At 40.5% G+C, this 20,571-nt stretch overlaps 1 protein-coding gene across 1 annotated transcript in view; it reads left to right on the top strand.

Annotated features, from left to right (window-relative positions):
• Positions 1 to 20,571, top strand: part of LOC138796564 (polypeptide N-acetylgalactosaminyltransferase-like 6) — a 308,961-nt gene that overhangs the window by 172,703 nt on the left and 115,687 nt on the right. Inside the window, exon 5 of the mRNA XM_069976173.1 lies at positions 2,038 to 2,145. Within this exon, the coding sequence (XP_069832274.1) occupies positions 2,038 to 2,145 (108 nt within the window). The remainder of the gene's footprint in view (positions 1 to 2,037; positions 2,146 to 20,571) is intronic.

Below are 20,571 nucleotides of genomic sequence, written 5' to 3'. Positions count from 1 at the left end.
ATGCATACTGTTGATAGATTTGGCCCATCTAGCTAGACTTATTATGTGGCTATGTTCACACAAAGTATTTCCGTCAGTATTTTGGTAAGTAATTTTTCAACCAAAATCAGTAGAGGAACTGACAGGGCAAAATTATAATGGGAAGATTTTGTGTTTTTAATCCTCTCCTGGTTTTGGTTGAAAAAATACTGGCCATCTCCATACAGATTTAGAGGAAATGTTATGTTATGATGTTCCTGTTATACTTGTTTGAGAACTTTCTCTGTTTCACTGTTGGCCATTACTTTTGGCCGTGTTTATGTGTAATGTTTAAACCAATAATTTTAATAAAATATATGTCACAAAAAAAAAAAAAAATACTGGCCAAAAGACTGCCGGAAGTACTATGTGTGAACATAGCCTTTTAAACACTTTTCCCTATGTACCCTTGGTTAACTTACCTAAGACCAATATTTTGTACTAAATAATAGTGCACACTATAAATAAATCTGGCATCCTTTTTGCCATGCATCCTTTACTAGATACATTTAGGCTATGTTCCCACAATGATAAATAATGGCCATTGTTCTGCAACAACCGCATTTTTTACATTGTGGGACATAGCCTTAAGCTATGTTCCCATTTCTAGAACATAGCAGGGAAGGGACCCATCTTGTTAATGATCATGAGTATTATTCACAGCTGAGATTACAAGATGGTATGCTTTCCCAACTGTGTTCCCATCGTGGGAACATAAGGCTATGTTCCTACAACTTCTTTTTTTGACCAGTAAAGGCCAAAGAACAGTTGTTATTTCATAATGGGGCCATCATTTGTACAATAGTGGCAATTATTTGGTCTTCAACATTATGGGGACCTTAAACTATCTAATGAATTAAGACCAATCGCAAAGGGGGACTTTTACAAAGGGTCCAGCAGAGGCGTATGCCAGGGAGAAGGCACAGATTCGCCACTTCTTCCTGGTGTAATCCTGCCGATGGGCGGGCAGGAGGGGAACGGGAGGGGGCATGGAAAGGCAGGGAAGAGGCCTGGCCTCCTCCTGCACCTCATTGCTCGCAGGGATTTGGTATTCTGGGTGCAGGTTCGGGTGCCCAGCCAGTCAGATTCACTAAAGGGCGTGCGCCTCTTAGTGAATTCAGCCGGGGAGAGGAGGCGGGCTCTAATTTAAGACCAGTGTGCAAGTATTCATAAATCCCTCCCAAAGTGTGTTTTGCTCGTTTTTTAAGAACCCCTGAAAGAGCCATACAGCTCTGATATCTGACAAGCAAAACTGCTTTCTACTGAAATTATGGCCTTATATTGTTTTCCCTGGACTCACTACACCACTGGGAAATGGTTTACCAGGGACTTCATTTAGGCCAAGTGGTTCAGAAGGGACTGAAATTTTGCTACTAGGACATCATTGTCTCAATCCTAATAGTTTTTAGAGACTGGTCTACATTCTATATTGATTGTATCCTTTTGTTTTTTAATAAATACTATTGTTATCAAAACAACTTTGCACTTTAGTATCAACATCTTATGGTGACATTTCTTTAAAATATTATATGTAATAATCCCACATTTCTTTCCTTTACTGAGACTTCTGTCACGTAAGTTGAAGCTTCTTGTGCTGGTTCCTTGCCAGGGGCACTGTTATTGGATAGCCGGTGTTTACACACAGAGCTGAAGCCTTGTGGGGGAATTGGGGAGCTTAAAAGCCTCTCTGAGAATATGATCTTCACTAAAGCTAGTGATATCAACATGCACAGACGGAGCTGCTTACAAGTGACAGCAGTCCCACTGGAAGCTGAATTTTTATGTGCATATGAGGGGCCTAGAAAATGATATGTCTTTGTCGCTCATCTCTTTATAAATATTATGTATGACATAGCTTTAAAAACCATTACTAAAAGCTAAAGCTATCAATCATTTCATGTTCAGTGGGAGAAGATTCTTAATTTTGTACAAAATAACATATAGAGTAAGCAAATAGAAAGAGTAAATGTGAAGTCCAGATGCTCATATATCTTATTTTTATTCTTATTTTATTTTTAGGTATGGATGTGTGGTGGTGAAATGTTTGATGTGCCTTGTTCCAGAGTGGGCCATATCTACAGGAAGTATGTGCCTTACAAAGTTCCTACAGGGACAAGCCTTGCAAGAGTAAGTAAAATAGAATAAAAATAATCTCAATGATGAGTAATGTATATACTCTTCTAGTATGCAGCTAAATATATCTTAGTTCTAACTTCATTAAAAACTCTATGTGCAAAATAAAGGCCTTAGAAAATATTAAATTCCAGAAATTTATTGAGCCACAGTAGTAGTCTAGGCAGTGTGGGGAGGCATACACAGTATGTTTATAGTCAAAATTTTAACCAAAATTGCTTGTGGCTGTGCCACACTTCAAGCATGCCATTACAATTTGTACATGTCAGTACATGCTGGGACTAGTAGTTGCTCTGACCTTAGCAACTGTGAAAAGGCACTGCTGATGCCACATGCATGGCTACTTGGTTCTTGGGCTGGATGGGGCACCAAAGCAAGCATGACAGATGAGCTCATGGCCCAGTGAAGGGCAGATTTACTTTACCATAGGCCCTGGGCTGTTAACCAAGCTTGACACAAAAAAAATTCTTTAAAATCAAAGCATAAACTCCTTCAGACACAATAATATTCCATGCAGGCTCACTAGGTATTACAAAGAATACAATATATATAATGTTTAACTATTATGTTTATTCTAACCGAGCACTGTGCCAGCCCAAGGACTGCTGGTGAGGAACACTAGCAATTTTTTATTTAGCTGTCATACAGAACCAGGCTGCTGCACAACCGTGAGTTATTGAAGGTGTATGGCCACCTTAACCTGAACACTACAAGGTGCACTTGATGCTCAATCGAGCACTATGCTCAACCTAGCATGCTTGCCTAACCCTAGAATATAGTGAAATTGAAAAGTGCTAAACTGTAATAGAAATGCATATGAATAAGATCTTGACTAAAAGGAACCTTATTGCTCAGGCAGCTTGGTGAGGCAAAGCTGTCAGATATATTGTTCTAGGTGGTTCTTGCTTGGGAAACTTTTCTAGGAAGTGGTGGGAATTGCAGAGGTAGCAGCAGGAGAAGCAACAGGAAGGGAAGAGGAGGCACACACCGTATGCACTGATGACAAGCCGTTTTTTTTATGTCTCCCAGGAGGCACCAAGTGTCAGAGTAAGCTTCAAGACTTGTACCCTGCTTTCCCAAGGGGCCTTCTAAATCGAATCCAAATCTTCCAAATCGAAAGATAGAAAAACATTTAACAGCTGCAACAACACCAACGCCATAAGGAGAACACAAGAGACAGGGAACCAAGGGTCAAGCATACTCACTTGCCTCAAATATAAGGCGATTGAAGGGGCAGATAAAGAGAGGCTAACCCTTTATAAATACGGTAGTCATGTCTCTTGGTACCAATTAACTCCTGTTGTCATATTAAATTGTTTCATTATGGACATCATGCAGGATTACAAACAAAAAAAATTGTTGGAGGAACAGTAGAACAGAAGATTAGAGTGGGATTTTTAAAGTACACTTTCACCCCCTTTTTGCGTTCTGACTTCTCTACACAGGTGTAATGGGTAAATTTAGCGTTTTTCATTCCTTATTTTATATCATACGTCATGCTGCTTGTTCAAATAAAAAGTGATCTTTTATCAACTGCAGATTGTGCTAAGTGGGTGGGGCTTTGTGGCATTAGCGCCACATCGCCCCGCCCACAGCACCACAATTGTCCCCGCCCCTCCATGACATCATAGGTACATAAGCCCCACCCCCTCATCGACCATTGGAACAGGCTGACCTAAAGGTCTAGGCCCACCCCTCTAGGTCGGGGCTAAGTTGCGCTAATGCCGTTAAGCCCTGCCCACTTAGCACAATCTGCAGTTGATAAAAGATCACATTTTACTTGAACAAGCAGCATGACGAATGATATAAAATAAGGTATGAAAATCGCTAGACTTACCCATTACACCTGTGTAGAGAAGTCAGAATGCAAAGAGGGGGTGAAAGTGTGACTTTAAAGGGGCTTTACTGTACAGAAACCAATAGTGGAATGTTCTTCTGGATGACAATGCTCTGACCTTTCCACAGGATTCTAGTTTCATGCAAAACTTTTTAACCTTTTAGGTTACATTCCCACATTTTATTTTTTATTTTTTCCAGACTGTATGTGTACAATTTTTAGTCTGTGATCCACAAAAATACATCCGTAATGCGCCTGTAAGTCAATTCTTTAAGTGGAGAGGGGCGGAAAGTGGGGGTGCCTTATACATAACATTGAAACAGTGAGGCAGGCGAGATTCCGAGCAGAGTCCGGGGTGGGGATCCTGCTCAGAATTTCAGCAGGTTTGTATTCTTCTAAAAAAAGGTGGAATGGTCAAATTGATGTGACTAGCTAGAATTACCATAACATCCGCAAATTATAGACGATCTTATAGATATCTATTGGTGTAACTGTGCCGCAATTACAGTTAGTACTTGGCCATGTCAGTATTTTTTGTGGCACAGATTACGGCCAAATCACGGATCAGTAAAATTACAGATTTGTAAATAAGGACAAAAAAAACCTATGGGACCGTACTTTGTCTGTAAGTGCAGATCCACAATTACAGACAAAAAATACGGACATGTTAATGAGGCCTTACTTTTATTCCAAGTAGAAGGCTATGTTCACACAACGAGACAGCTGTGAAAAAGATGGGCGTCTTTTCATTTTTCCACCTACATGAGCCCTTATTTTTGTGCCACTAATTTTACTTTGCAATGACAGACTTATTTTTTGCATTAAATATTTAGCACAAACAGAAAAAAAATTATATGCGCAGTTAAATTGAAAATAAAACGCAATATTTTTTTATTTGGGGTGGTTTTGTGTTTACGCTATTTGCCCTATAGTAAAACTGACATGTTATCTATGTTCTTTAAGTCGATATGATTCCTACAATATTCAACTTGCATAACTTTTATTTTATATGATGGCTTTTAAAAAATTTTTTAAAACTAAATGTTCTTTAAAATTGCTCTGTTCCCGTAACGCTTTTATCCTTTAGTCTATGGGGCTGTGTGAGATTTACTTATATTCGTATATTCGACTTTTTGATCATTTTTTATCAAAATTTTCTGGATTTGATGCAACCAAAAATGTGCAATATTGCATTTTGGAATTTTTTTAACTTTCACAGTTTACCGCGCAAGATCAGAAATGGGATCATTTACTAGCTCGGGCGATTACGCACGTGGTGATACTAAATATGTTTATTTTTTATTTATTTTTATTTATAAAATGGGAAAAGGGGGATAATTCACACTTTTATTAGGGGAGGGGATTTTTTTTTATTAATAAATACACTTTTTTTTTCACATACATTAATTAGAAGCCCCATGGGGGACTTGTATATACACAGCACTGATCTCCCATTCATTAGATCAGTGCTCTATTATTCTGGTCTGCAGCAAACCAGATACATGGATTGCTGAGCTGGGATCAGCATCATTCCAACGCTGAGTTCCTGCCTGGCCAGTATAACGAATGCAATCACGGGGGGGGCGGGGGTTGGAGGGATCCGGCCTTTAGACCACCACAGAGGGACTAAAATAGATAGTTAAATGCAGCTGTTATGTTTGACATCTGCATTTACCTGGCCTAATTAGCCGGTGCGGCAGTTGTGCGGCTCATAGCTGCGGTATCAGGCTGCAGAAAGTAACCGGGATCGCAGCTGTTCAGAGCTGGGTTATCACACAACCCCTCTCTAAACACACCCGCCGCAGGACGTCCTACAGAGGGAAGGGGTTAAATAACTAACAGCCACAAATAATGTTTGTGTTATAAAAACGGTCATTATTTCACCTAAATAGATGTTGTGGGAACATAGCCTAAGGCCTGCTCCTGTTCTTGGGATCTTCCACTCTCCTTTTCAGCAATTAGCGAATCAGTCAATAAATAATGTATGGTCATATAATTTAAAGGACAAATGAAAAAAGTATTGCGGCTCTGGAGCAGCTCCTATTTTATTATTGAAATGGTAATTTTGAAAAAAGTTACAGCCATTAAAACTCTTTGCCAAAGTAAAATGGGTCATTCTGTTCGGTTTGTTAAACAGTATGGCAGCTTTTAGATTCCAACTGTTGTTACCCTAATAAGCACATAAACTAGTAATAGCTGTACAGGTATTTTACAGTTTATATGTATTTATAGCTGTATCTATTTCTGCATCAACACCCTCCATCATAACAGAGCAGCCTTCACTCATTACATACGGGCCTTGTATGCCTGTTTAACAACATTCTAATTTATTTATTTATTTGTTTACAGGCAAGATGGGATGTTTTACAGGTCAATACTTTTCCACAGGCTCTTGAGAGCTTTTTCAGCTCTCTCAGTGCAAATTTAGAAGTGATAGCCCCACAAGGCATTGCTGCGTCAGGTGAAAAACATTGATTACTCAGCACAGCAATCTGACTTGTGTTCACTCTGACACAAACTGAATTTCCATTCTCCAAACAATTTATTTATAGGACTGGAAGAAAGCCAGATTTCAACAACAGTACACTGTATATCATCCATGCAGCACCCAAATGAAAATCTGTCTCACATTAACACTTCATTTACTTTACTGTTATAAAATGTATTATTATTATTATAGATATAGCAGAGCTGAGTTTGCTGTATGTTACTAAGCACAATGCATTGTTATATGAGGATATTTTTACAAATTGTTTGGCAATGTTTACAACATGATTGAGCAATAATGTGATGCATTTCTTTAAAACAAGAGGAAAAAATATATTTGGCTGTACACTGGCTAATTTAGTAGATATATTTAGTGTAGTGTTGGACCTTTCAAATCAGACCTGTCTCTCTTTATGTAGTGATAACTCTGCAATGCTTTTAACTAGAGATGAGGGAGTAGTGAAACATTCGACTTTCAAGAATTCGAATTGAATAGGCACCGAGATTCGACTATTCGAAAGAATATTCCCAATATAGTCTATGGGGGAAAAAATTCTCACCACTTGGAAATCAAAATTCGACCACTTGGAGGTCACCAAGCCCCCCATGAAACCTCCCTAAACGATGCGAACACCTCCGGAATGACACTGGGACATTAGGGGGAGCATGCCTGGGTGCACCCAACACCCCAAAATCGCAGTATAATGCCACTTTCTGCAGTTGCGAAGGAAAAATATTTGTTAACGCTTTATGGCAATGTTCACACATTTCGTTCGTATTTCTTGCGCAGCGTTACATACATGATTCCAATGTGCGTCTAAAGAGCGTCATGTTATTCGCGAGTATCACGCATCATGCTGTTCGAACGTTACTGGAACAGTATGTATGACATGCCTTTTTGTGGGCTACTGGAACAATATATATCACATGCCTTTTACTGGGCTACTGGCACAATAGGTATCACTTGCCTTTTACTGGGCAACTGGCACAATAGGTATCACGTGCATTTTACTGGGCAACTGGCACAATAGGTATCACTTGCCTTTTACTGGGCTACTGGCACAATAGGTATAAGGTTAACGTGCCCTTAGTGGGCTAAAGCAGGGACACTATAAGTCACTTGTACACAGGGGCGTAGCTAATGACTCCTGGGCCCTGGTGCGAGAGGTCAACTTGGGGCCCCCTCCTCCTTTCACGACCAAGTGATGCTATTGGTATATATATATATATATATATATATATATATATATATATATATATATATATATGTATACACACACACACCAAGACAGATATTACCAATAACACCAGTATATAGGAAGAGAAAATACCATCACCATACATATTACCACCATACTGTTAAAGACCAAATCCTGTATACTGAGACCAATATTACCTGTAATACCAGTATATAAGAAGGAAATATTACCGCCACACCACAACCATCACCACCATATTGTTACTGACCAAGTCGAGTATACCAAGACCAATAAAACACAGTGCCAGATAACAAGTAAGAAATAATACCACCACATACTGACTAACACCACCACATACTGACTAACACCACCACATACTGACTAATACCACCACCACATACTGACTAATACCACCACCACATACTGGCTAATACCACCACATACTGACTTACACCACCAAATACTGACTAACACCATCACATACTAACACCACCGCCGCTACTAAATAACACCACCACATACTGACTAACACCACCGCTGCTACTGACTAACACCACCACATACTGACTAACACCACCGCCGCTACTGAATAACATCCACTGTATACAGATCAACTTATCCAGTCATATAGAGGTACCCAGCTCTACACAGGTTCTGTACACCATATGCATTACACTGTAGTCATATCAGGTGACTCACAGGGGACGTCTTTTCTGATCAGAGTTCTTCCCTTTTCATTTTCTTCTCCATCCTTCCTGGGCCATTATGAGAACTTCTCCGAGCCACGAATCCACAGAATCTGTCAGACAAACATATTAGGCTCCACACTCTGGCACCATCCTCATCTCTCTACAAACTGCACATCTGTATTGGCCCCTTTACACCCTCATTTAGTGGGTAGGCTGATCTCTGTGACCCCCTAATAATATATGCCCCCCTCTGTGTTGTCCCCCTTATAGATGGCCCCCTCCCCCCATGTTGTCCCCTTATAGATGGCCCCCTCTCCCCCTATGTTGCCCCACCCCCCTTATAGGTAGCTCCCTCTCCTCCCTTATAGATAGGGTGAGGAGGATGAAGGTGGTGGTGGTAGTGAGGAGGATGATGGTGGTGGTGAGGATGAGGATGATGGCGGTGGTGGTGGTGGGGATGACCACAACCCCTTATAGATGACCCCCCTTCTCCCCCCCTTATCGATATGGTGATGAGGATGATGGTGGTGGAAGTGAGGAGGATGATGGTGGTGAGGAGGAGGAGGATGGTGGTGGTGATGACCACAACACCTTATAGATGGCTACCCCTCTCCCCTCTGCCTCATAGATGGCTGCCCCTCCCCTATAGATGGCCCCCCTCCCTTATAGATGCCTCCCCCTCTCTTATAGATGCCTCCCCCCTCTCTTATAGATGGCCGCTCTCTCCCCCTCTTCCTTATAGATGGCCCCCCTCTCCCCCTCCCTTATAGGTGGCCCCCCTCTCCCCCTCCCTTATAGATAGCCCCCCTCTCCCCCCTCCCTTATAGATAGCCCCCCTCTCCCCCCTTCCCTTATAGATGGCCCCCCTCTCCCCCCCCCCCTCCGTGCAGGCAGATTTAAAAAAAAACACACACACACACACACAACTCACCTACCCCGCGTCCCCCCGTCGAGACTCTCTCCTTCTGCAGCCTTCAGGTGATGTGCTGCTGCCGGGGGTGTCCCGTCCTATCCCCAGCAGCGGGCGCATCAGAGAGCTCCCTGTACGCCTGGGGCCCTGACTTCCCGTACAGAGAGCGTCTCTAACGTGTGCTCCCAGTGCGGAAAGTCAGGGCCCCAGCCCCCCAGGTGTACAGGGAGCTCTGTGATGCGTGCGCTGCTGGGGATAGGACGGGACACCCCCGGCAGCCGCACATCAGCCGGAGGCACACGAAGACGGAGACTCTTGTGAACGCAAGCAAAACAATGCTTGCGGTCACAAGAGTACTTGATGGGGGGGCCCTCTCGTGGCAGGCCCTGGTAGTTACGCCACTGCTTGTACACATAGGGTACTGGAAGCTAATGCTGCTGCTGTTATATCATCAATTTCTTAGCACCGAGAAATGCTTTGGATGCAGACTCCAGAGATGACTTTTTTGCTGGATATTAGCCCTAAAAAGGACTTTTGGGTTCTGTAGTAAGCCTGCCTAACCAAAACGCTATTAAAATCTCTCCCTGCTCGAAGAACTCTCCCTGACTAGGTTGAAAGTCAAGTCTTAAATATTCAAGGTCATGTGGTTCAGCCATCCAATGAGGGTAGACGCCGTTTTTTGCGCTGCATGCGTACTCCCAGGGTCCCTCACGGCCTCCCTGCATGGTGATTGGATTAAAGAGGCGGCAAGTGCGATGAGAGGGCATTCGAATGTTTGCCGCGTATTCAACACACTACTTGATTGTATTCAATCTTTCTATTACCGCAATATTTGATCGAATACCTACTCGATTGAATCGTATTCGCTCATCTCTACTTTTAACTATCGCATTTATTCTGAGATGGTTTTTGGTGACCTATTCCTCTTTATTTTTGTGGAATACTTTTAGTTTTTTGTAAAAATCACATTTGCGCAAAAATTTGAAAAATTTACCTTTTTCTGAGAAGAAAAGTTATGTCACTAATTATTACTGCAACATCTACAACATGTCTACTTTATGGTGACGTCATTTGGTGAATGCCCTTTTACTTGTTAGGATGTAAGAGGGCTTCAAAATTTGGCAGCGATTTTTCAAATTTTCAGGAAAATTTCAAATTCTGATTTTATTAGGGACCAGTTAAGTTCTGAAGTGGATTTGTGGGGACTGTATGTTAGTTATCTCCATAAATTCCTCCACTGTAAAAACTGCACCCCTCAAAATATTCAAAGTAACGTTTCATAAGTGTATTAACCCTTTAGGTGTTTCACAGAAATTTAAGCAAGTTGGAGGGGGAATTTAAAATTTTTATTTTTGGGGGGGCAGGTATTTCATTTTAATCCTTTTTTTTACTCTAACACAGCAAATACTAACTGAATAATGGAACTCAATATTTATTCCCCATGTTTCAATGTTTCTAGAAATCCCTTATATGTGGCTGCAGTGCGTCACCTGACTCAACCACAGGCCTCAGACATGACAGAAACCTTGTGTATTTTTGGGGTCTTTTTTTTTATTTCAGGTTTTTTATAGCCATTATATCATGTCACGGAGGCCTTGGGGTGCCAAAATATTTCAGCAAGACAAGTTGACATTTCCATCTGTACCATTCTAGGGGACATGTGACACCCTGATCAATATTTATTTAATTTTTTATGAAGTGGTAGGAATAAAAAACACAATCTAGCAGCTGTTTTTCATAATTTTTTTTGTACGCCGTTTACTATACATCACATATGACATATGACACATTATTTGTCAAGTCGGTATGATTACAGTGATATCCAGTTTATATAGCTTTTGTTATAGTTTATGGCATTTATATTATAAAAAGTGTTTGTGTCTTGCATATTGTAAGAACTGTAATATTTAAATTTTTTCACCAATAGAGTTATGTGAGGGCTTTTTCTTTGCAGCATGCACTGCGGTTTTTATTGGTACACCTTTTGGGTACATGTGACGTTTTGATAGCTTTTTTTTCTATATTTTTTAGGGGGCAGGATTAACAAAATAGTTTAAATAGTTTTTTATTTATCTTTTTTATGGCATTAAGCGGGAGTTTGGTAACTGCAGGAGATTCTTTTTCAATTGGTAAGTACTTGTTTTTACTTAGGGCCCTATTCCACGGGGCGATTATCGTTCAGATTATCATTAAATCGTTTGAATCTAAACGATAATCGTTCGGTTGAATAGCAGTTAACGACTATCGACCGAATGAGAAAAAAAAAAAAAGGAATTCAGTCTGTAATCAAAATAACAAGGCATATTGAATCTCAGAGTTTAATACATGGTTAATGGTGGTTTTACACGGAGCGATAATTCGCCCAATCGCACGATTAACGATTTTGAATGAACGATTTTTTTTTTAGAACGATCGGCGTTTACACAGAACGATACATCGTACAGAATATTAGTTTTGCGATCGTTTTGCGATCGCTTAAGCCTATCTCACACATAGGGGAAATCGTTGAAAGAATGTTTACACTGAACAATCAGCAAATTTTTTTGCGAACGATCAACGACGATTTGAGAACTTGTTGAAAGATCAAAATGAACGATTTCTCGCTCGTCGCTTGATCGTTCGCTGCGTTTACACGTACAATTATCGTTCGAATTCGACCGTTATCGGGCAAATTCGAACGATACATCGTTCCGTGTAAAACCACCATAAGGCAGTGCTGTAAGGCTGAAGGTTTTGGGTTTGTTAGTCATATCTATTGCAGGTGGTCTAAAAAGGAGATGTACAAGAGGATTGCTTGCATCCATCACATATAGGTACACTGGTACTTGGTGAGGATTGTTTTTTGACAGGCTGTGGTTTGTTGGGTGCAGGTTGTTACATCATTTTTATGTTCATATTTTTACAATGGTTTTTGAAAGAGGCGTTAAGGGGAACTTCAGGTAGAGGTAAAAAAAAACTGCTGCAGAAGCAAATAGCATTACTTACCTATCATACCCAGTTTTAAAACTACCAAAAATCCATTTGCTTTGGGGGTCTTTGTTCTGTATTGGGTGGCTGTACTTTCTTGTTGAGCAAAAGTAGACTGTACAATAGGTTCTAGAATGCATTTCTTTCCCTCAGCTGTTCATTACAGTCCTCCACCCTGCACATTCCCCGCCCTAAACTGTTGAAGAACATCTAGGCTCTGTTAACACATTGCAGTTTCATTGTGTTACTGAATTAATTGCAGTACACACAGCACGCTGTATTTTCTACCTGGATCACCAATATTAGAATATAGAACTTTTTAAAGGTAATTGAACATTTTTTTTCCTCTCATCTCCAGGCATATGTTGAGATCTAGCATCTTTTATCTTTGAAGTTGAGCCCCTCAATAAGGATTTTATCCGATATTATCTTACATGGGATATACTCTTTATGCCTTGCTTTTTGTCCAGGTGGGATTGGCAGTACTTGTGTTACTGCATCATTTTTGTGAAGATGCTACAGTACTGCAATGAAACTCCAACATGTGTGAGCATAGCCCTAATTTCTCTGCAGAATTTTGCACAATCAGTGAAGTTTCAGCAGCTGCTTCTGTCACTCCTTGCCAGTTCAGATGTAGTAAAGGGCTGGTTAGAGATGGTGAATCACTCAGGGGATTGGGGGATCCAGCCAAGTCTCCTATGACATCACACCCTGCCCCCTGTCTGCAGCATCAGCCTGGACTCAGCAAATACACTATTTGAGACAGAAGCGTGGAATCTCTGTCTCCTGACGGGGGAGAGCAGAGGAAGCAAGAGATAAAGTGGATCAGCACAGAGGCCATTTTTCTTAATTTCCTAGATGTCAATCGGCTACCAGTGTGGCAGAACCGCACAGATATCTTAATACATTATATAGACACATCTATATAACTTTTGACTTTTCAGTAGTCATTGTCATAAGCTTGTTATGTTCACCCAGCGACTTGCTATAATGCAGAACCAGCATCCAGTTACTTTGTATACTGGACACTGACTGTAATGCTCCCACAAAAAACACCCACAATCCACCCACAATTAACCTGCAACTCACAATCCAACAAATTACCCTCTCCTCTCTGTTCCTTTATCTTGCTATTTCTCTCCCTCTTCTGCTCTTACTGCCAGCTGCAACCTACTCTCCACTATACACACCTGATTGCCCCTCTCTAGAAAGCAAATCACCTTATATAGATGGGGAGGGGTAGGTCCTGACATCACAGAGGGGCTGGCAGATTGTGGATAATTATTTGCTCCCGTCGAGTGACAGTACTGTGAGCTAACATGTGCGGCTGCCATTGCAGCCACCATGTTTAGCAAATTTGGTAGAAAATCACTGTGAATTCGCTTCGCAGAATGGAGTGTCGACAAGCAACCAGGATATGGAAGGCCATGGGACAAGACTAAGCCCTATTACACGTAGTGATAATCTGCTAAATCAGGCCAATTCGCAGATTATCACGTTGTGTAATAAAAACAACGATCAGCCGAGGAACCGATCCTCGCCTGCTCATCATCTTTTAGAGAGTTTTTTTTTAAATCATCGGGTGCCGACGACACATTGCTACACATAATACAGATGCATGGATGACGGCTAATCATTGTAGGGAAAATAGAAAACTTTATTCTTACGTGTCTAGGCTCCCTCGGTGTACAAAAGCCTTTACCCCTGCATTTCCTGCTCTCGGCAGCTGCCTTTGGCACTTCTAGCCCTGTATCTGTATTGACAGGCCTAGACTGAAAAAGCATATATGGCCTGAACCAGCAAAGTCACAGCAGAATCCAGAAGGTGGAAAGGAACGTTAACTTTAAAACTCTACTTTCTGAAAGTTAAAATCTCACAGAATTTGTTGTTACATTCCTTTTTTTTACATGGTTTTCTCTCATAATTTGCATTTTGGGAAGTTTTTTTTCTAAACAGTCATGTATACCAATTTAATGTAATACACAGATGGACCAGGCAAGATTAAGTAATTCTTAGTAAATGATTCATAGTCCAGATCTGTGATCTCAAGGACTGCTTTGTGTTGATGTGTTATACATAAAAATCCAGGCTACATTTTCCAGATGTATATACTTCATACACTGACTTTAGCTTGTCCACAGAATTATCATATGCATGTGTTTATGTAAAGAAATACACAAATAGCCATGCATTGCAACAGAAACACACAGCAATCTGGGATATGTCTACTTGGGGATAGCTCTTATGTAACGGACCACTTAAAATGTTTCCAAATGCGTTATGATTATTCATAAAACAACACATGTAAATATTATTTTATACCTACTTAAAATAATCTACAGTTTTTCGCACTGGGGGTCATGTGGGGTCACCTTAACATGGTGAGTTGGTGCATTCTATGTGATCAAATGGTTTGCTAAGAATCTAATTTTTTTTATTTAAGAAATATATATATATATATATATATATATATATATATATATATATATATATATATATATATATATATATTAGGGATGGTCTGAACCTGCTGAGATTCGGGTTCGTACGAACCCAAACTCTTGTCAATGATTCCCGCTCTCTGCCCGCTCCGTGGAGAGGGTGGATACAGCGGGAGGACCTCCTGGAAATCTGGGATACAGCCATAGCCATAGGCTGTATCCCAGTTTTCCAGGCGGTCCTCCCGCTGTATCCACCTGCTGCATGGAGCGGGCAGACAGCGGGAATCTGATGCCGAGGCAGGTTCGGACCATCCTTAATTAATATATATATACAAGTTTTTAACGTGCGTACGCCGGAGAGAGTAAATACAGTAAGGCCTGACACTTGCAGTTTGCTGCAGCAGTTTTCTATTTTTGTATATATGTATACACTCACCGGTCACTTTATTAGGCATCAACATGGCATTTCCGCCCACAGAACTGCCGCTCACTGGATGTTTTTTCTTTTTCGGACCATTCTCTGTAAACCCTAGAGATGGTTGTGCGTGAAAATCCCAGTAGATCAGCAGTTTCTGAAATACTCAGACCAGCCCTTCTGGCACCAACAACCATGCCACGTTCAAAGGCCCTCAAATCACCTTTCTTCCCCATACTGATGCTCGGTTTGAACTGCAGGTGATTGTCTTGACCATGTCTATATGCCTAAATGCACTGAGTTGCCGCCATGTGATTGGCTGATTAGAAATTAAGTGGTAACGTGCAGTTGGACAGGTGTACCTAATAAAGTGGCCGGTGAGTGTATATATATATATATATATATATATATATATATATATATATATACACACACACATATATTATTCTTTGTTTATTTGAGTAGTATCGGTAAGTTCTTTACTGCAGTTTTAGAAAGTTTTAAAAAGGTTTAGGAAACCAAGTCATTCCCTAAGCTGCTGTGGCAGCAGAAGTTGCAGCAATCATCCCCATTATTGTACCCTTGTATCATGCTGTCAGAGCTATTGTGTTTTAAATAAACCCAAAAGTGAACATTTATATAGAGGAAAACATGTGGAGTACATAAGGGAATCTGTTTGAGAAAAGCAGGCTATATTGTAGGTGACATTCACAGACTGTGAGGATACGAGAGCTGCATTCACATTGTAGAAAGATTATAGTAAGTAGAGCAGGGGATAATTAAATTCCCCGGCACGACAGAATGAAATAATGTTTTCTGAGTTATCTAATTGCTGACTGGACATGTTGTGTTTCCAAACAAGACAAGCAGAAGGACAAAGAACATTCTTGACAAGCTTTGATTGAATCCTGGAAAAAACAGGGGAACAAGGATTAACTGTTTGGTCTATAATATTTAATCATTAAGACATAAAAAGGGATGTTTTAAAAAGAGGTGCCTTGACAGACATAAAACAAATTATAGTATACCTGAGGAACAATAGAGTTAAAGTAGACAAAGCAGAAATAGGTTTGTAAATATACCTTCAACAAACCATTGATGAAAGAAACATAAGCAGGGGCTCAATCTACATACAAGCAATGTGACGTACACCAGTCAGTTCTAACAGAACCATGTGTTTATCATTGTGTAAGTCTCCTTATGCCATCAAAGCAGCTCTTAGCCATTGATGCATGAATTTTTAAAGACCTCTGAACCAATATGTTAGCAATAGATTCTAGCTCTGTAAGATGTGAGGTGGGGTCTCCATTGATCCAATTTGTTTTTCAAACTTATTTCACAGATGCTTGATTGGAATGAAATATATGTGATTTTTATTATTATTTGAAGTCAACACCTCTCACTCATTGTCATGTTTTTCAAATCTTTCCTGAATTAACTTTACGGAAGCAGTACATATTAAAGGCAAACTAACAACAAACATACTAGAATAATCTAACCAATCTTGCATGGAGCCCCAGACTGAGACAGTCAGCTTGTGCTTTCTCTATTTTCTGATAATTTCACTGACAACTATTGTTGTCATGGCCGCATCTCATACCTTCATCCACAGCTGCGCGCATTTGTCCGCGGTCACAGTCCCACGCCTGCTTCCCCTGCTGGTTCCGGTGTTCGGGCTCCTCCCCTACATGCTTCACCCTCCTTCTCCTCTGTCTTGGGACAGTGCATGCATCCCCGCCTTCTATGGCGCGCACACCAGATCTGCTTTAATTTAAAGGGCCAGTGCCCTAATTACTGGTTAATCACTACATCCAGGGGTAGCAACCTGGGGGTTGCCCAGCAGTCTCAATGAATACAGCAACTATCTGCTATGATTCAACAACGTCAAGCAGCTCAACAATCCTCTCCTGGGCCTCCATCTTCATTACTGTTTGCATGTATCTGGTCTGGGACCTAACCTATGCCTAGCATTTCCGTCCAAATATGATGGGGACCATAATTTTTGCAGAGGCTTTGTTACCCAGTACACAATGCTTATAGAGCTCTTGCTGGATCAGTTCACCATGGAAAGGTCCAAAGTGGTATTTGTCATCAGTCTTCTCTCCAGGAAGGCTCTGGTGTGGGCTACAACCCTGTGGGACCGGGATGTTACTTTCACCGCCAATCTCCAAGCCTTCAGAGTTCCAGGGTCTCTTTGAAGAGCCTGCACATGTGTCTTCAGCTGAGACCGGTCTTCTCAATCTGCGGCAAAGGAACGTTGGGTAGTATACAGTATGCAGACCCTACGTCGACCCCTAAGTCCACTTCTGTCAGTGCCAGATGTTTTTTTGTCCAAAAGTAGGATGGCTCCCTGAGACTATGCAGCAACTATACGGGGCTCAACAAGATTACTCTGAAAAATAGATATTCCTAATCAAAGAAATCTTTTGACTGCCTCCAAAGAAACCGGATCTGTTCCAAGCTCGACCTATGGGGTGCCTATAATCTGATTCGCATTTGCAAGGGCAACAATCGGAAAACAGCTCTCAATACCCGGGATGGACGTTATTTATTTGATGAGTATTTGGTAATGCCTTTTGGGGTCTGCAACATGCCAGCTGTCCTCCAGGAGTTCTTTAACAATTTTTTTATGATCCTTTGTACTCCTGTGCTATTTACCTGAATGATATTCTCATTTTCTCCTTCAACCTGGACTCTCACATCAACCACATCTATTTGGTCCTGCGATGTATTAGGGAGAAACGGCTTCTATGCTAAACTGACTTCCATACACTCAGTTCCTTTGGTACCCATGAATGTCTGACTCTTGCCACCTAGGAAGACCTATGTTCGACTGGCTCTTAGAAGAGGACTCTAAAATGGGGCATAGTTCCTTCATGGTGGTGCATCCTGGTGTTTGCAAGACCGGTGAACTCATTCTCGGTATTATTGGTAGCCAACTATGTTGAAGAATGTTAAAGACTTTGTATCTTGCTTTTACTCATGTGCTTGCAATATGCCTTTCCTGCTGAAACCTGCAGGTCTGCTACAACCTCTGACTGTACCTGACAGTCCTTTTCTTCAGATTGCCATGGACTTCATTACAGATCTACCTCCCTCTGCTGGCAATTCAGTCATTTAGGGGGTCACCGACCGTTTCTCAAAGGTGTCTCTTTTGGATATAGTGGCAGCAAGTTTGCACACATTCCCTGCCTCTCGTCCCTTACTGTCTCCTTAAGGAAGCCATTGAAGGTTGAAAAGGCACTGTAAATCTCGGCAAGCAGCAAGATGCAATGCAAGCTCCCTCCCTCTGTCATTCTCTTTACATGTTGTGGTTTCTATTGACCATAGCATGTAAAGAGTTAAAAGTCGGAAACTGACTGCTTTCCGTTCCGGACTGTTACAGCAGGGTCCCAGCTGTATTTTACAGCAAGGCTCCTGCTGATTGATCCTGTGGAGATCAGTGCAAAGCCCTCCATTATCAGAGTTCTGCTCGGGCAAAACTGTGATGGCATCAGCCATTCAGTCTGAGCACGATTCAGCACAACTGTTAAGGGGATAAACGCTGATCAATACTTTTGAGTTGTCAGACACTGTTTGGATACATTCAGAATCTGTGCCCATAAGTTTCCTGTGTTACTGCATTTTCCAGATAATCCAATATAATCCCCTGAGCTTCCAGGGACAGAAACATAGTGTCATGTAGCCACGTTACCTCTACCCTCCTCCTAGCCACCCAGGGATTGACCGCCAATGTGTTATTTCAGATGAGCGATGTTAAGGAGTAGTCACAAATAAAACTGGACAAAGCCCAATACATTAAAATTCATAGTCCTAACTAAATACAATGGTTTATTTTTAGTATTTACAGAATGGTAAGACACATTACAGATCCGTCTTAGAGAATTAACTCCAAATTTATTCTTATTCATTTTCTACACAGGACAGCCTTGGTAAAATGAATACTGCCTACTTCAATTAACACATGCTAATTTACTCAGTATAATGTAATTAAACATATAGATATACTGAAAAAGGCTTACTCAAGTATGAAAGTAGTGTGCAATGTCAATACAAAGTTAATAAATGCATGTTTAACCACTACAAGTCAAAAGTAATACAGCACATTGTAAATGACATGCTGCTTTTTTTCAATACTCATTGGAAAAGGGGAAATAAATGAAGGTCCTTGAAAATTCTCCCATAGAATGACACAAGAAAATAAAAGGCTTACTAAGATGTGATTGGCGTGCTATATATACTGAATAAGTAAAACATTTGCTATTTATTCATATACAGTCATAGCTCCATTTTGTTGTTACAATGGCCCCACCTAGTGGCTCTTTTTAATATACCATAATAGAAACCTTTTATTGCAAGACTTATGTATTTTGGTCAAAATTTTTATTTGTGCTGGCTTGTAAACAAAACTTTTCTTTTTTTATGTCATACTATAGCAGTCCAGCATATACATTCTTCTAAACGTAATCTTCACAAAGAGATTGAGACAATGTGACAAGCAATACTATTTGAAGTGCAATTTGGCATAGTGAGGCGATAAATTACTAGAGCCAAATGGCAGGGAACATGCCTTTCTGGAAAGAACTGTGCTCCTGGGACACATAACTTATGTATAAAATCTATGCCACAATAGATCGGAAGTATATATTTCAATCTTTTGCTGTATCACTTGAACTGTATATAGCTTAAAAAAAACGAATAGTTGTTGGCTATTGTTAAATTCTTTAATTACATGCTACCTGTGTAAGAACTACAGAGGGATATGTTGAATTGCCATCATTAAAACATGTTTCAAAGAGCTGTACTGTTTTGTTGTTTGGAGGACGAGAGGTTTAGTATTTGTAACTTTAAACAAACCTATACAGTTTTATTGTGATGCTGAAGATAAATAATTCATAAAGCTTCATGGTGCTTCATTCTGCAGCCTTTGTGATATCCATTCCCAGAAGGCATTTATAACTTTTTAAAGATATAAAAAAAAAAATATCTGAATAAACTTATGATAATTTTTTTGTAAACTAAGAAAGTAAAATCCAACTTTTGTGCTTTGTAAGTTGTTACTTTGATACTTGTTGGAAAGTCTTCAAATGACCTAGTTTTTAAGTTTTATGTTCACGTCTCTTACCATTCTGCATATACTTTTTGGAGTTTATAGCCTGTGCTCATCGCACGGTGTGTGTGTTTGTACCCTAAGGCTGCGTTCACACTACATATATTTCAGTCAGTATATGTATACAGTATTTCAGTCAGTATATTTCAGTCAGTATTGCAACCAAAACCAGGAGTGGATTAAAAACACAGAAAGGATCTGTTCACACAATGTTGAAATTGAGTGGATGGCCGCCATTTAATGGCAAATATTTGCTGTTATTTTAGAACAACGGCTGTTATATTGAAATAATGGCAGTTATTTACTGTTATATGGCGGCCATCCACTCAATTTCAACATTGTGTGAACAGAGCCTTTCTGTGTTT

Source organism: Dendropsophus ebraccatus, chromosome 7, assembly GCF_027789765.1.
Source record: "Dendropsophus ebraccatus isolate aDenEbr1 chromosome 7, aDenEbr1.pat, whole genome shotgun sequence".
Classification (NCBI taxonomy): Eukaryota; Metazoa; Chordata; class Amphibia; order Anura; family Hylidae; genus Dendropsophus; species Dendropsophus ebraccatus.
Note: the sequence above shows the minus strand (reverse complement) of the source record. Positions and strands in the feature narration are given on the sequence as shown.